At 39.5% G+C, this 18,906-nt stretch overlaps 1 protein-coding gene across 1 annotated transcript in view; it reads left to right on the top strand.

Annotated features, from left to right (window-relative positions):
* LOC134659175 (transcription factor CP2) overlaps positions 1-18,906 on the top strand; it is a 54,146-nt gene that overhangs the window by 16,506 nt on the left and 18,734 nt on the right. The window contains exons 6-13 of the mRNA XM_063514806.1: positions 2,247-2,346; positions 5,440-5,520; positions 7,510-7,654; positions 9,658-9,759; positions 11,697-11,804; positions 12,467-12,601; positions 14,407-14,526; positions 14,952-15,022. Coding sequence (XP_063370876.1) covers positions 2,247-2,346; positions 5,440-5,520; positions 7,510-7,654; positions 9,658-9,759; positions 11,697-11,804; positions 12,467-12,601; positions 14,407-14,526; positions 14,952-15,022 — 862 coding nt within the window. The remainder of the gene's footprint in view (positions 1-2,246; positions 2,347-5,439; positions 5,521-7,509; positions 7,655-9,657; positions 9,760-11,696; positions 11,805-12,466; positions 12,602-14,406; positions 14,527-14,951; positions 15,023-18,906) is intronic.

The raw sequence follows: 18,906 nt of genomic DNA on the forward strand, positions 1-18,906 counted from the left end.
AAAGATTAGCTAATAGATGGCGTTTTCTTTAAACATCCACAGCTAATAATTGGTCTGAAAATAAACATGCCAGCCCATACTGCAGGGCGGTATAATGCCAGTGAGCGGATACTATTCAAGTATTCACCACCTGCACTCGCTATAAAAGTAAGTTAAAATACAATAATTCAAACTTTAGTTAATAGATGGCATTATAATCAAAACTCCCACAATCACCCTAAACACATAACATACAATACTATTCACCATCTTGACAATAAAAGAAGCGACATCTAGTTTCAATATGAAGATTCAAATATTACTCGATAGATGGCGCTTTATTCATCACTACGCTCACCCTACAGGGCGATATGATGCCCACGAGCGGTTACCATTCACCACCCACACTCGACAACAAAAGTAAGTGGCGACATCTAGTTCAATATAATTAATTAAGGATACAAACATCAGTCGACAGATGGCGCCAGTCCCCTTGCACTTGACAAGAAAGTTTGTAGTGACATCTAGCGAGAAGTATACGTCAACTTACTTTTGGTAGAGATACGAGATTTTAGTTTATGCAAAGATATATAACTCCGTATAAGATAAATAGTCTAATAAAAAAATGTTCCTCCGAAAATCAAGAAAAATGTATGCTCGAAAAGATGGCGCTATAACATTGGCCTATACTCATGTAGATGGCGACACCGTTTGATATTTAACAATTTTAACACTTATCAGTGAAAAAACAAGGATCAAAGTCAAATGGCGTTCTAAAAGTTTTAATCCTGCGTCGAAAGATGGCAGTAGATTTACTGTGACTACAGAATTTAAATTGACAATACGCCTCTATCTAAATTCTCTTTGGTTTATGTGAATTCCTACTCCACTTTTTTAGTTTTATTAGAGGTTTAATGTTATTCTATACTATACGGATTATGTTAACCGTGTACGGATAATGATTTCGGGGGTCCCGTTGTTTCCCATAAAGTTTTAAGTCATAATGTATTGTTTGTCATATTATCATTAGTCATAAAACTGAAACCGTTAACATTTCAGGATTTTCATTAACTTATCCTATAGATAGGTTAAGCTAGGTTTGTTTTATGGCAATCCTGAAAAGTGACGCGTTTCTGAACCAAATGTATTATGACTAACGAAAACGCGGGCAAACAATACATTATGGCTTAAACTTATTTGGGAAACAATAGAGACCCATGATTTCGACTATCCAGTGTTGTAGTATGGTCAAAGACATATGTAACTCCGTATAAGATGAATAAAGTCTAAGGAAAAACCGTGCCTCGGAAATCAACAAAAGGTCATTCTCGGAGAGATGACGCACACACCTTTGGCCTATGCTCGGTTAGATGGCGTTTGATATTTAACAATTTTAACACATAGGTATCAGTGAAATAACGGGTCAAAATGATATAAAAATAATAAAATCATTTATCCATACATATATACATTTATTTGATAGTTTTACACATTTTCATTTTGAGTTTTAATCGTGTGTCGATAGATGGCAGTAAATTTACTGCGACTACAAAATTTACTATGACAGGACCCCTCTATACTATCTATGGTCATATAAAATTGATTAGTGACCTGATAAGGATGATAACACATGTTGAAATTTATAACAAAATCTAGTAAAATAGGTAGCAAATAAGCAATTTATCACAATAATGTGCATATTAAAATAAAATATGGAAATGTTACAAAAATACAGGACCTGCCGGTCTAGCCAAGCTGACAATCGCTATCGCTTCGACAACGAAACGCTTTGTGTCTCTCTATCACTCTTCTATATTAGTGCGACAGTGATAGTTGCGTTTCGATCGCTACGGAGCGTTAGCGATTGGAACGTTGGCTACGCGGTCAGAAAGTTTCAAAATTTAAGTTTTTTTTTACTTCCAATAACGATAAAAGTAAGGGTACCATTCGATTCCTTACATTTCATCCAAGAAAATATTGTATAGCAACTATATACATAAACGCAATATTTCACCGACAAAAACGCAATTTTCTTGTTTTGTCCATAGTACAAGATGGGCTCCCAGAGACCTTGACGTCACGTTCCCTTGCCGTTTTGTATAGGGCGTTTCGCGAGTGAAGTGCGACTGTCGGCCTTTGACTACAATTTGTGTCTTTTGTGTTGCTTTAATGCAATGGGTCCCATATAGACATTTGATCCTAAAAACAAACCCGATCGATTGATACCATAAATGAAAATTAGTCATGTAGCCTATTGCGTGTTCCAGACGGGGGTCTGCTGATGTGTTCGCCGGTCAGCTCGCTAGACGGGTTCCTGCACTCGCCGGCACAGCCTCGTGCCGAACCCAGCTTCAAGGATGACACCAGGTAACCTCAACTATAGGTTAGTCGCCACACTACCGCTGTGTCAGGACAGGGGGGCGATTTTAACCCGGGGTTAAGCGGTTAAACCGTTAACCCATTGTCAAATTGTACTGGTAACCATGGTAACTCGAGGTTTAACCTGTTAACCCCGGGTTAGTGGAATGGTGCAAGTGACGCTTCTAGATTAGTCGCCACACTACAGGTATCAGGACAGGGGGAGGGGGGATTTTTGAATTTCGAGGGCACGATTTCGTGTGGCTCCATAACGTTTTTGTAACACCTACTTTTTCGATTATTTCTCTGTTTCCGCTACCCAAAGGTTGTCTGGAAGAGATCGCTCTTTAGCGATAAGACCGTCTGTCGTCTGCCTCTACAATTAATCAAGTGTTCTTTTCTTTTGGATCTTTTTACTCAGGTGTGTCAATAGAGTATTCTATCTATTTATCAATACTATCTTCTCTACTAGGCACTAGGCAGTAGCGTAGCTACTTAGCTAGGCTGGGTGAATGGGGCCCTCGCTCATGGCCTCGCACTTAGGGGGGCCTCGCAAAGCCAGCCCTTTTATTACCTGGGAATACATATTGAAAAGGACCTCGCAGAATGTAGTTTCGCTCACGGCTAGATTAGTTCACGCTACGCCACTGCTACTAGGCATTTAAATTCTACTAATAGAATTGAAAACGAGTGGTCACTACCATTTCCAATTTCTATCGCTCGTATTTAAAAAATAACACCGTTTCCAGAGATTATAGAGTGCCGCGCTCCAAATTCAAAAATCGACCGCCTGGGCATTGTTTGAATGCATTTGAGGAGTGTCTTTTCAAAATGGCTTATTTTTGTATGGTGTACGTAGAGAAATAAGCCCTTTTGAAAATACTCCTGATTTCTGCTCTCCGCGTTTGCACGACGACAATATCTCGTGCGTGATGTATACTATCTGTCTTTTTGTAACTGTATTTAGAAATTTTAGAAAGGGACGGGTAGTCTATCTCACGAGCGAGATAATGTCGCGGCGCACTACTAAGCTATTTATATATATATATATATATATATATATATATATATATATCTATTTTTAGCATGGTAGATTTTAGACATATCTGACTGCAACATTTTATCTTCATCTTTCTTCTAACATATTTGTAATAATTCATAATTCATAATTCATAATTCGTTTATTGTCTGTTTGTGGTTTGTAAATTAAGGTTTTATAATAATATTCACGCTTGATTCCCCAGTATGGCTTTTTCACGTCGTGTCAAACACAAAAGCTGTCACTCAGACGCCACATCATTGAAGTGTCAAAACTGAAATTGAACTTTATGTATATGCACGTAGGTCGATGTTGCTCTGTGGTCTGTGACCGATTAATCGGTCTTTGGCGTTGAACCTACGGTGCGGATATATCGGTCATTGGCGTCCAAAAGATTAAACGTGTGGGGTTTTGTCAAAGTGCCTTGTTAATTTAATTCAAACGAATTGCTTTGCGTCCCAGTATGGCTTCTAACATCGACTATTTCTCAAAGCTATAAAATCACCAAGTACTTAAGTGTTCTCATTTAGTTTGAAATCATTAAACAAGTCATAATTTAAAAATAATAATATTAAAATATGTACCATTCAATTAATGGGACACTCACGCATTTAATGACATGTTTCGATACGATTTGATTTGATGTCAGTTATACACGTCAGTCATATCCTCCTAAGGCCCAAGGTCCTACCCGTAGTACTTATTAACTTTGTTATTCACACCCAGCTCCTACAACAATTGTGTAATCATAGCGTACCTCGGTCCTACCAGTAGGACTTAATAGAAAACCCATCATTTTGTTTTCTAATTTTGCGCTTATCGAAATTGACGTTTACGAACTTCTAAAGGACTGTTTTGTTTTGTCTGTGAGCCCTTTAACAATTTCGTAAAAAAAAAAACAAAGTGCTGTACAAGGTGCTGTATAAATACAATAACATTAAAAAATGTCGTTTAAGTACTTGGGTCTAAATGAGTATAAAACAATAGTACTACTGGTAGGACTACGGGCCGTACTGACTACATACTAAATTTTTCGTTGGACCTTAGGAGGATATCTTCGAAACGGGTTGAAAAGTAATAAAACGAGCGATAATTGATTTTAATTACGTGAGTGACCTGTCTGACGTAAATTAAAAAAAATCCGTAGGTATACTTTTCCATATAAAGCTCACATACCATAAGCTGAATGCTCGATTGCCTATTCGCACCATGCCATACAAAAAAATCATATCAGTCTTCAAAATAACGCATCATTTAGGCATATATTTCATTCTGATATTTTTGGTCCCTATTTCACCAGGCAACAAAAAGCGGCATTGCCAATAGGGCCCTGGTTATTGGCACCAAATAATAAGCAGGTTTCTAACTACATACGTCAGAACTTTAAATAATGATGGAAAACAAACAAGATTTAGAAAGAGTGTGCTGTATTAGTTTTCCCCCAGTACATATCAAATATGTACTGTAATCAATCATAGAGAAATATAAGTAAAGAAAGTGGCAACTCCATACATCAGTTTTCTTACCAAAACGCGAGTTATTTCGTAGTCGACATCTAACGTCAAGTAGTGGAATTATCAGTACCGTTACTTGACACCAGATGTCACTGACGAAAAATGTACTGCTAAACCAATTTACAACTAATATTATAAGCGGAAGAAGTTGAAAATATAGTTCAGGTGCATCCGGTTATAATATTAAAAAGCTGAAAATTGTTGAGCATTAGAGTTTTAGTTTACCGCGACATCTATTGTCAACTAGCAGAACTGATAATGTCCGCTACTTGACGCTAGATGTCGACTACGAAATAACTCGCGTTTTGGTAAGAAAACTGATGTATGAAGTTACAACTCTTTCTTTACTTATATTTCACTATGCTATAGTTGAGAAAGTAAAGAAAAAAAAAATACACAACCTCATAGCGTTTAATTTTTGCAATGAAATGTGCTTCCTAATCTTCTTTGGCAGTCTGGTGAAATAGATCTGAATCCATTCCATCCCAACACGATTCACTCAATAATAACTCTTAACCCGGTGATGTTAAGGCGGTGTTTGCATTCCAGCGCGATGGGTACAGAGTATTGCTGCGGGCGCGGCAGCCAATGGGACGGGTGCTATGACGGGCCCCACACTTACATAACCAAGTATATTAACCACATTACATATTACAACACTTAACTCAGACTGTCGGTACACAGCAATAACATAAAAACTTCCATGATACTCAAAACATACACAAGTCACTCACGGGCTCCGTAAAGCCCCGTCTCCATATCGCGCGGCAAACCATCGAACATTGACTCGCGCGGCAGCCGCGCGCAATGGATACCGGGCGCATCGAGTTGGTTCGCGCGGCAGCCCGGTATCCATTGCGCGCGGCTGCCGCGCGAGGCAATGTTCGATGGTTTGCCGCGCGATATGGAGACGGGGCTTAAGATTCAGAAATTTATTAATATTAGAACAGGTCACTCACGTAACTCACGTTACATCGATTAACTGACGCGAACGGCTTACGATAAAGCTGCTTGATATGGAGCGTGGCATATCGAACAATTTTCTGTCGACGAAGACGTGAGTGACCCGGTATTATTACGCTCGTGTAATGTTGATCAAATTTCGCTCGAAACATTGCAAGGGTTGCGGGTTAAGGTCCAAATGATTCACGTAATTTATCGAAGCATGTCGAGCTTAATTCATCCAAAATAACGTGAGTGACCCGTTAGAATAATTTTTAATAATGACGCGTTAAAATATTTATTTAATTATTTTCTAATTTAGGACTAAATCCAATGTATTATTTACATTATTACCAATCGTCTGAGTTAAGTGGTAAACCTATTCGCTAGGTGCACGACTGGTGCTGCCCTCATTTTGGCAGACTTTCTACGTTAAATCTTATGGAGTAAAATTAATTCAAGCGGCTGCCGCTAGTACTAATGTCATTCTATAAGATTACCTGTGTTTGTGACGATCAGCGCCACTTCCCCCTCCACCGACTTCGCACCTTGCCAATACTTACTTTACTGAAGTCTGTATATCTCACAAGCTTTATAATGTGCTTTTGGAAATGTGCCTTTAGGTAAGTACAGGTACAGTCAGATGCAGAGATAACTGACCCCCCCCCCCCTGCTTTAATTTGGTTGCTTTGGTTCCATTTGTCATCCTTTGGGTGCGGAATTCTGTCCTCCTAAGGCCCAAGGTCCTACCTATAGTACCTATTCAGTTCGATGACATTTAAATCATATTCAATGGGAACAGAGTCGCTTTTGCTTTGTTTCATTCAATTTTCAAACAACGCTAAATCAACTCTATTTCATTCACTTTAGGTTCAAATTTCAGTGGCAAATTTTGGATTTTTCATTTGTACGGCCGGGCCATAGGAGAATATTGCATGCGGTTTTATCAATTGAATAATACTTCCATCACTCACACTATTAGGCGACAATTCTTTAACTGAAGAAGATTGCGTTGTAACGCCATCCATGTGGTTTGTTACACCAGTTACTGAGTTATAGTTTGTCTCATCTCAAACATAGACAGAGATAATCATACTATCTTTGTCTTACACTAGGTCACTAGTACTAGCGCCCAAAAGAAATAGTAGAGTATAGTTTTTTTGGTTCTTATTTACTGACAAATTGGTTTGACCAACTATACCTACTGATGTGCTGGCGGATAGTTTCTAAAGTTGAGAAATTTCCACATTGAATAAGTTTGCAGGTATGGGAAATTACACTTTCCATTTTGTTCATTTATTGTGAAGTGTTCATAAAATCCTAGAACTTTTCCAACTTTTTGGAATCTTTCCGCGATTTGCACATCTGTAGTTACCGCATACGGTCGGAGCCATACGTACAGTCAGCATCAGAAGTTGCTAAGCGGGCGAGGTGTTCAAAATTACCTTGACGCGCTCTTATTCTCTTAACAATAAACTCGCGTAAAGATAATTTTGAACACCTCGCCCGCTTAGCAACTATCGCTGCTGACTGTAAAGCGCCATCTACATTACTTATGGTAATCATGATTGAAATTGTAACCATTATCGAATTGTTTCCTTTCAACAAAAGCCAAAAAACTTTATAAAATTGCGAACAATTAGAAACGAAAAGTGATTAACTGTGTACCATTCCCAGGTTCCAATACGTGCTCGCGGCGGCGACATCTATCGCCACCAAACAGAACGAAGAGACACTCACGTATCTCAACCAGGGGCAGCCCTATGAGATCAAACTCAAGAAGTTGGGAGACCTGTCTCACTACAAGGGGAAGATATTGAAGGTATGTCACGTTTGGTTCACTGTGTACCATTTTCTAAAGAAAAAACATTTAAATCCTTATGAGACTAAACTGAAGGTTCAAAATCTTGCTCACTACAAAGGAAAGATTGTAAAAGTAAGGGCATGGTCCACTGTATACCACTCTTGGACGAGCCAGCGGGACTAGGAACAGCAACTAAAAATGATTGGTGTATCACGGTAAAGACAAGATACCAAATTACCAAAAGAAAATTAAGTTGCAAAATAAACTAGATGATTACATGACCCTTCGAGCAACACCGGGAAGGGGTTGTGCACAAATCACGCGAGGTGTTTTAGGCTAGTTTTTGATCCCCTTGTGATATTTGGTGAGGTTTTTGGTATGGTTGTGACTCATCCGTACCAGGGATGTTGCGAACATCCGCATCCGCAACCGCGGAACTTCCGCATTATTTTCAACATCCGCATCTGCATCCGCATAAAATCGATGCGGAGCTTATGCGGATGCGGAGCTTATGCGGATGCGGATGTCGAACAAGTCGGTACAGGAACGTCTTAGCGGCGGCGTAAGTGCTAGGTAATTTCGTCATTACCTATAACGAAATCGTCTAGATCCAGAAAAGTCGGCGAAGTTACTGTTTATTAAATATAACGCACCTATATTCTTGTTCAAATACTAAACGTTTCGTTTTTTTTAATAAAAAAATACTAAAAATGTAATATTTGACGTTTTCTAAGTACCTAATCTTGACATCCGCATCCGCGGATGTGAGCCTTTAAATATCCGCATCCGCATCCGCGGATGTCAAAAAATCTGCATCCGCAACATCCCTGATCCGCACACAAAAAGAGATCGAGGTGTGCAAGATTTGTCTTTGACGTGTGTCGTTTCCATGTATTTGTCATTACAGATTTGATTTTGTATGTAGTGAGTGAGAAGTGCAACTTTGTGCATGTTTCCCCCCGCAATAAATGGCAGAATGATTTTAATAACAAAACTTCTAAATATGTTAAAGACTGGTCACTCACGTATACGTCTATGGTACGGCAGAATTATTTGTATAGTAAGATATCGCTTGGGCTCCTCCCTTCCGACGTGTCGGAAGCCGGCCTTGCTCGAAGACATGACCGCTTCGAAACAATTTCGTTTATTACTAGGAAACAGGATTTTTAGATTGCAAACTGACTTAGGGTCTCCCCATACTCATCGACGCGGATTCGGCGAAAGCCGATAGTAAACAGCATAAACAGGTAAGGTTCGGTTCGGCTCCGTTCGGCCGTCGACGGTCGACGCGTCGGCGTCTTTTTCGCTCTTATTGCGTGGACATAAAGTTTCATTTCTATTGGCATTGCCGATTCCGCGTCGATAAGTTTGGGGAGACCCTTATGTAGTCTGCAAGGCCACACTTCACCACCCTAGGGATTATCACGTTGCCGGGTCTATTGATACTGCAAACAGCTCTATACACGCGAGAGAATTTGGATAATTACCCCAAGCGGGGCGACAACAGCGACCGGATTACACGATACTAAAGTCTATTTTTTTATTCGGTAGACTGAAATGACAGTTAATAGTATGAAATGACATTTCATGTTCATACTATTAACTGTCATTTCAGTCTACGGAATAAAAAAATAGACTTTAGACAAAAACTAGCAGCGGTGCCCCGTAGCTTAGCAAAGAGAGCAAAAACTATACACGTCATGGGCCCCTCCGTGTATAATAACCTGCCAGCATCAATAACACACGCACCTAGTTTGTTACTCTTTAAGAACAAACTTAAAACTTGGCTTGTTGAGCGGTCGTTCTATAATATAGAAGAATTTCTGACTGCGAAATATTAATGTACTTAAATGAATGAAAATACAAAACTACGCAAGTAGCGAATCAACTTTAACATTTACAATACTTTATATTTTTTGTTTTTATTATGTTATTTGTACTAGCTATGTAAGTTGACATGTAATCACCTATTACCAATAAAGAATGAGAATGAGTATGAGTAATTATTTAATTGTCAACAGAGTGTGATCAAGATTTGCTTCCACGAGCGACGCCTGCAATACATGGAGCGCGAGCAGATCGCGCAGTGGCACGCGGAGCGCCCGGGCGAGCGCATCGTCGAGGTGAGCGCCGTATGACGACCTAGTGTGGTGACCCTGCCTGTGGTCATAGAGAAAAAAATACATAGAGTGCTCACTCCATACATCAGTTTTAGTACCAAAAAGACTATTAGCATCTAGCATCGAGTAGCGGAACTATCAGTACTGCTACTTGACAATAGATGGTAGCACCGACCGGAAAGTCTTATGCTGTTGAGATAAGACTTTCCGGTCGGTGCTACATCTATTGTCAAGTAACAGTACTGATAGTTCCGCTACTCGATGCTAGATGTAGACACTGAAATTAATAGTCGGAACTGATGTATGGAGTGAGCACTCTTGTCTTTATTTCTCTATGCTGTGGTATAGTTTGTAGCTTTCTAATAGACCCCGAAGGCTAATCCTATTGTCTATTGTTCAGTAAAACCGCACGTGCTACTTACCTGCAAAAAAGGGTCCTAGTTATTCTATTTGGCACCTGAGCGCGGGCTAGTCCAACGCTCAAAAACCAGTGTAGGTGCGCTCTCCGATAACGCGCCTTTGTTACGCATCTCGATGACACATTTTAGACTGGTTCTGTAGCGTTCGACTCGCCGGCACTCAGTAACCGAAGTACCGATTTTTTATGCAGGTGGTTGTGGCACGTGGCACGAGCGGTTTTTCTTAACAATAGACAATAGGATTAGCCTTCGGGGTCTATTAGAAAGCTACAAACTATACCGGGTTCAAATCCCGGTAAGGCCACAGAATAAATAAATAAATAAATATTATAGAACATTATTACACAAATTAACTAAGCCCCACGGTAAGCTCAAGAAAGCTTGTGTTGTGGGTACTCAGACAACGATATATATAATAATACAAATACTTAAATACATAGAAAACAACCATGACTCAGGAACAAATATCTGTGCTCATCACACAAATAAATGCCCTTACTGGGATTCGAACCCATGACCGCGGCTTCACAGGCATTGTCACTACCCACTAGGCCAGACCGGTCGTCAAAAAATAAATAATAGTACTAAGTACAGATGACTCACTCTCTAACAAAACTCGTCTATTACGATCAGCACAGATATGGCCGCTAGGTGGCGACAGCGCCACGCGCGGCTTATGGCTTTCCCCAAAATTGGTGTGGAACGGATGTACTTTTAGCTACCTGTAGCAAAGCGACGAAATCGCCGAGTGAGACACGCCTGGTACTAGGTACTTACAGAAGATTCACTCTCTAACAAAACGCGTCTATTACGACAGATATGACCGCTAGGTGGCGCACACGCGAGCAGGCGTCCGTTCCGTAGCGGCGGCAACTACTATGGCTAGACACCAAAATTGGTGTGGGCCGCATGTACTTGTAGGTACTTGTAGCAACGCGACGAAATCGCGGAGTAAGTCACGCCTGGTAAGGCATTTATTTGTGTGATAGGCACAGATACTTGTTCCTGAGTCATGGGTGTTTTCTATGTTTCGAGAGGTGAGTGGTCAAAGCCGATAAGTCGAGTAAAAGGGTTTTTGAAATTAGAACTGTGGAATGAACTGTCGCCTGCGGTATTTCCGGAACGATACGACCTTCAAACCTTTAAGAAAAGAGCGTACTCCCATCTTAAAGGCCGGCAACGCACTTAAAACCCCTCTGGTGTTGCCGGTGTCCATGGGCGGCGTTAATCGCTTACCGTCAGGTGATCCGTCTGCTCGTTTGCCTCCTACGCATGACACATATAGTTCTTCTTTATGATAAAAAAGAACTATATGTGACATGCGTAGAATTCTTATTTGAATGATAAAATATGTATTTGGATTTACCGGGTTTGACCGCCCAGCCCTCGGTTTTTTCGTGTGATCCTTTTATGAAACTCATTTAATTCGTTTCATAAACCCACGCTCGTGTTTTAATGTCTTCCATTATGTAGCAGTCACATAAACTGGTATTAACTACAGGCAAGTCTCTATTGTTTTAGCTGGACGTACCTCTGTCATACGGCGTGACTCGGGTACAGCAGCCAGCTTGCCTTAACTCCCTGCACGTGTACTGGGACCCCACCAAGGATGTTGGAGTCTACATCAAGGTAAAATATTTTATATCACACTAGCGACCCGCCCGGCTTCGCACGGGTTAACAAATTATACATAAACCTTCCTCTTGAATCACTCTATCTATTAAAAAAAACCGCAAAATCCGTTGCGTAGTTTTAAAGATCTAAGCATACATAGGGACATACAGGCAGCGGGAAGCGACTTTGTTTTATACTATGTAGTGATAGGCCCCTGATCAGCACTGGCCTTAGTCATAGCCACACCTGATGGAAAGTGAAGGCAGAACCTAATCAGTCCGCGCAACGATATCGACCTGTCAGTTAAACGCAAAATGTGACAGTTCCGAACAATTAACAGGCCGATATCGTCCGGCCGACTGATCAGCGGGCCCCTTACATAGACTAGGAATCCTCTAGACTGAGTTTAGAGCAATTATTTCATGAAACCGATGCTGCCAAAAATACGGGGGTGCGGGGGGACGAGGTGAGCAAATCCCGTGCCGTGATTGGTCCGTTCAAACACACAGACCAATCACGGCACGGGATTGACTCGAAGATGGAGTAAAGCTACCGTATGAGTGGCAGAGGGGGTAGCGTTACTATGCTCAGTCTGGATGTCTTGTCTGTGGCCCCTTATGATGTAGCTATAGACGCACTGTACCCGCAGTCTCTGACACAGTTCATTAACCCCGCAGGTGAACTGCATATCCACGGAGTTCACAGCCAAGAAGCATGGCGGCGAGAAAGGCGTGCCGTTCCGCATACAGGTGGAGACGTGCCTCGCCAGCGACGAGAACACGCGCCTGCACGCCGCAGCCTGTCAGATCAAGGTATATTTATAGCAGGGATGTTGCGGATGCCGATTTTTTGACGGATTTTTAAAGGCTTACATCCGCGGATGAGGATGTCAAGATAATACCATAAAAAACGGCAAATATTACTTAGTAATTTTTATTTCAAAAAACCGGCCAAGTGCGAGTCGGACTCGCGTTCCAAGGGTTCCGTACATTATGTCCCACTCACGCTTGACTGCTAATTTCTAATAGGTTTTTTTGGCTAATGACTAAATTACCTAGCTGTCTAGCACTTACGCCTATGCTAAGACGTTCCTGTACTGACTTGTTCGACATCCGCATCCGCATAAGCTCCGCATCGATTTTATGCGGATGCGGATGCAGATGCGGATGTTGAAAATAATGCGGAAGTTCCGCGGTTGCGGATGCGGATGCGGATGTTCGCAACATCCCTGATTTATAGGCTAGAGCTAGATAATAAAGTTAAGTACTTAATAGCAACTGAACAGTATAATAATCCACAATTTAAAACCCCGCGAATATATACCCGAGCGCCAAGAGGGCTAAAGCGTCGTAAATACGTGGAACCATCCGCTAGCAACTACTATGGTAAAAGGACGCGCAGCTATATCACGCCGCGAATATTTAACGATTTATCAATAATAGAAGACGAATGTGGTAGTAAAAACATCTTCAAATCAAAAATTAAGAAGTTGCTAATAGGTACAACGCACGACTGAATAAATAGAATTCCTAGTTAATTATTACATAAATACAACTTATATACTGTGTCAATATCATATAATTACTTATGTACTAACCTTAGTAATAAATAATGTGATTTAGTTTAAGGTACTAACGTTTAAAATGAGTGCATCAATTCGCCGTTAAACGTAAGTTTGGCGAACCTAATATAAGTGTTAAATGTACCATACTTTTTGAAAATAAATTAAAAAAAAAGGCGACAAATTTTCATTTATGGTATCAATCTATCAGGTTTGTTTTTGTTAAGTATATGTTAAGGATACATCTCTTTGTAGTTGACTGTACCAAGGATGCTGGCGACATTTCCTCGCTGTATCGCAATTCTACAGATTTTGTTATAAAATTCAACATGTGTCATCGTCCCTATTAAGAAAGAGACAGGTTAGGAAGTGGACAAGTTTGGAAAGAGACAAATTAGGAAGTGGCCAAAGTCGACCGGAGGGGATTTAGGGTTGGTTGCACCAAACTGTTTGTCATTAAAGGGTTCGCAAAATTTTATTGTATGGAAAGTTTCATAGTAAACCGCCGCGGCGCGCCGGCTGACTTTGGGTTTTCGAAGTGAATGTTTCCAAAAATCTTTGCTAGTAAAAATTTATTTCGAAATTTGGAAGTTACATCAAGACGAAATTATTAGGGTTCTGTTTTTAATCTTTAAAGCATACTAAAATAATTTTAGGCATATTCTTATTTAATGACGCCATCTGGTGCTAACATTTGCTTAACGTTTTCTAAGTACCTATTGAGTTCTTCTTCTATGTCAGGTGACAAGCAAAACTCACTAATTACTAAAAATATATTTAAACAAAAGTCAACGTTCTTTTACTATTAATATGGTTCACTATGGCTATGAACTTGTGGTGGTAAGTTCGTAGGGTGGTAATTAGTGAGTTTTGCTTGTCACCTGACCTCACGATATACCGTTTCTTTATATGTATTTAATAGACTGCCATTTATAATTGACTTTAGAGTCCCAAAATAGAAAGTTTTTTTTCGTTTCTAAGAAAACTTAAGACGGTCCCGAGAACTACATATATTAAAAAAGTAAATAAAAATCAAACGTATGGTTTTGTCTGCAGGTGTTCAAACTGAAGGGGGCCGACAGGAAACACAAGCAGGACCGTGAGAAGGTGATGCGCCGCCCGCGCTCCGACCTGGAGAAATACCAGCCGGGCTGCGAGGCCACGGTGCTCACCACGGTAATACATAATTATAGTTCTTAGGATAAAAAACCGGCCAAGAGCATAACGGGCCATGCTCAGTGTAGGGTTCCGTAGTGACTCTTCCGTCACAATAGGCTAAACTGGAGAAATTAGTAACTATAAACAAGCTAGGATGCACCCTCCATACGTTCTGACATGCCTCGGACCGGATCAAGGTCGTGGTCTGGTACGCCCGTCTGTTAAGGCTTTCACGCTGCCTTTTTTGACATTTGCTAGTGATGGGACACAAAAAAATTGTTACCGGTTTTCCCCTTTTCCGACATAATAGATGTTTTTTGTTACAAAAAATTCTGTTAAAAACGATCGAAAGAATCTAAACCACCATTCATGAAAAATAAGTTCGTGTAAAAAATCGTTTGAACTTAACGGGTCATTTAAAACACGCTGTTCCTTGTTGACAGCTGTCAAACGACGCGCTGATGCCGCCCCCCTCTCTGGTCACCTCTTCACCCCCGTATTCGCCTGAGTTATGGTAAGTTTATTCTCAATAATAGACGTAAAACACTACCGCACCGCACCAAGGTCGCGGTACGGTAGTGTGTTACGGCTTTAATAGGTGGTTTTCATCGAGGCTTTATCCCGCTTTATGAAATGTCAAAACGATTAACTGTACGTCTTTTACGTTGTTTTGTACGAGATATTTAAATCAACCACAAATGAATGTTGATGCTGGGGTAAGTACAGGAAGTGTAAATAGTAATTTTTTTAGGGATGTTCTTCCTCAAAATTAGGTAAAACATGGTTTTTCAGATCCGATATTCAGTTGAAAGAAAAAAGCAACTACGACAGCAAACCATCATTTGTCATTCCCAATTTGCGCATGTCACAATGTCAGATTTGCCATTTCACGAGCATTATTGTCCCCATTAATAACAATGTGTCCGTGTTAGCGGCACCCTAAAATTAGACCAATAAATTGTGACAATTGTCCGTGTCACGCGGACGGCGGGGCGTTTACATGTTGTTCTTACGATTGACTCCTTAGAATGATAAAATTGATAAAGCATAGAAAGTAAGTAGGTATAAATATCGGTGGACCTTATGCCTTTTGTAAAGCATGTATGCTCAAATAAACAGCCATATTAAAGAGCGAAAGCTATCGTAAGCTATAGGGTAGCTTTAGGCCCGAGATACACTTGTAAGTTTTACTTACGTAAGTAGGGACAAAGCTATGTGTCAGTTAACTTAGTTAGAATGAGCTAACGATATTCATCTCTCATTCTGTAGTATAACTGTGTCCCTATTTACGTAAGTAAAACTTACAAGTGTATCTTGGGCCTTAGGATAGGATAGCTTTCGCTACGTATAGGATAGTTATCCTAAAATAACACTAGTTTCCACAATTAACAAAACAGTTTCTTGAATACAAATCTGAATCATGGTTATCGTGGAAATAGATTTGTTATAGTGGAAATCTTTTTTTTATTACGATTACAAAACGTTTACGTACCTCAAATACATTTTGTTACATATAAGTACATTTGTAGTTAGAACATTCCACGGATGCCACCCACTTGCCATCATTAAAACTAGGACCTCTACAAATAGCACAAAAATCGTGCAGCACGCAATGCACAATTGCAATCATCATAAGATATCAAACCTATGATATATAAACTGTATCTTATATATCCAGTTCACTGTAATATGAATCTTGTGTCCATACTTATAACGTTTATATTCTTTCAAGTTACATTCAATTCAAATATTTCTTGGTATTTTTTCTTTCTAACTTATAGCTATTGTGCAACGGGCATTTTCTTAGAATGCCTACGTATGTAAGAACCACTCGAACAGAGTTCGGATTATTGAATACAGATTGCCGTCCAGTTAATAATGTGTTAGAAGACAAACAAGGTGAGTGATTAAAACTCTGTTTTATTATCCCAGAAATTACAGTTGGATTTATTTATTTATGTTTAATTTCAAACGGGTGCATTACATTTTTTATAATTACTTTTTATATATCATAGTTTTATATATCGTTATTTCGAATAACGTAATGAATGGCATACTACCGTAATACCTAATTAACGGTACACATAATGTTATTATTGGTATAATGGTCATAAGGTATATTTACACTTCGTCTAATATACATTGCCATAATGATTACATACTCTAAAGCATATTATTTGTTATAACAAGTGATATCGCATAATTATTTGTGTGGCATAATATTTGCATGACATAAATGGGTTAGGTTAGGTTGGAACTGCGACTCCACACAAACGAATAACTACCTAGCAAAAGGAGGGTTAGGTTAGGTTAGAACTTTGACCCTCCGTAGAATGAAATACCTAGCAAAAAAGTGGTTTAGGTTAGGTTTGAACTGCGGCCCCCGCAGAATCGAAAACCATGAAAAAATTGGTTAGGTTAGGTTAGAACTGCGACCCCCCTAGAATAAAATATGTAGCAAAAGAAGTAGGATAGCATAAAAGACGTAACTAGAAATTCAATATTTTATTAAAAAATAATGCGGCATGCACAAAACAATAATTAAAAAATTTTTGGTCACTCTTAGATACCTATTATGTTGGTTTACACTATGATAATCTGTATTTAATTATTGGGTCTGCGTACAATATGAAAAATATGTAAATTTTTATGTTATTATTAAATGAAATATGTCAAAAAATGTTATACAACATACGTATTTATACTTGATGAAATTGTATAAAGTATTACGTTATACAAAAATATAATATTACAAATGTCATTATAGCACATGTGTATATATTATTTAAAACTTAAAATATTACAATAGGCATTATATCAATGACAGTTTAGATGAAATCGCAATATAACAAAGAAAATGTATAATAAAAATTACATTATAACATATAATAATATATAAAATGGCGTTATAACAAATGTATTATAGTTTTTTTATAATTATATTAAGCATTACATACCCACACATGATCGTCGCATGATCGGCTCACAGCGGAGACCAAAAAAACATGTCAATATGTACACACAAAATTATATTTTACAATTACGCGAGACAAGAAAAAACGCGAAACAAAATGAAACAATTCTTAATAAACATAATAATCACAACATTTTATACTCAGGCATATCTCCCACCTACCTTGGACTAGAGAAGTCTAACAATAGTAACAATGTTGGTATAGTTTCGAGCACGTTAATACCCAATCTATCGATTATCCAATCTAGCTACCTGCCCAATCGAATTGTAATTTTAGTACCCATGTGGCACCATAGAGAAATAAGCATGGTCCATAAAAGGAAACCGTTAGTCCGTATATAGACACACAGCCCGCATCAATTGTCCGCACTCGATCGAGTGCAGTGGTCACATGCGTGTCCATTACCAAATAAAGCAGTTTTAGCTGCGTACGCGCCGGTTACGCGCGCCGGCGTCGTTATCGTTGCGTAGCGAGTCGACCAATCATTCGAACCAGTAGAATATATACTCATTGAATAGATTGCTCTGCACCAGTGCAATCGAAATGTACAGTCGCCATCAGATATATCGGAGCGGCCAAGGTGATTACAGATATCTGAACACGCACTCTAACGCCCTGAGAATAGAGGCGTGTTCAGATTTTTATGAGCGCCTTGGCTGCTTCGATATATCTGATGGCGACTGTACCTGTACTGTGTGTGTATCTGTAGAGTCGGACCAAGCTAACTCTGTATGGCTTTTGCAATGACAAAGTGTGGCACTGTCAACATTAATGTCAAATTTCTATGAAATGTGACGTAGGTACCACTTCCGCACTTAGTTTTGTTCAAGTCGGTGCAAAGTAGAACGTTTAAATTACTAAGTTGAATCGACTTATATAAAAAACCGGTCAATGCGACTCGGACTCGCGTTCCAAGGGCTCCGTACATTAAGTCCGACTCCGATTACAGACAGATGCACGAGTGATCCTGTAAGGGTTCCGGTTTTTCCTTGTAAGGTACGGAACCCTAATAATATTTATGATATCCTACTTTTCCATTTCTAAGACTGGAGCTACAAGTCGCGCAATAAAAAAAAGTTCACACCTCTTAGCACATTAATCTTAATTAGTACATCGCCCACGCTGTTAACTGACAGTTCGTAAACCTTATTACAAAGGGCATACGGTCCACCGATGGACAGTTAAGAGTGTTGCGGTTTGTACGAAGGTACTCTGTTTCTAATTACGCTTGGCCGTAATCCAAAATCTTGTTGATATTACAATGTACCTATCACTATCAGTTCTGTTACATGATTGCACTTGTAGTCCTAATAATAAACACCTATTTTTGAACTTGGTGGGAGTACTGTTGTTAGAGTAAGACCAAAGAAAGTCTGCAGCGCAAGAATTTGACAGCGAATTAAAAAACTACATATGGCAATGT

This window comes from Cydia amplana, chromosome 24 (genome assembly GCF_948474715.1).
Source record: "Cydia amplana chromosome 24, ilCydAmpl1.1, whole genome shotgun sequence".
Taxonomy (NCBI): domain Eukaryota; kingdom Metazoa; phylum Arthropoda; class Insecta; order Lepidoptera; family Tortricidae; genus Cydia; species Cydia amplana.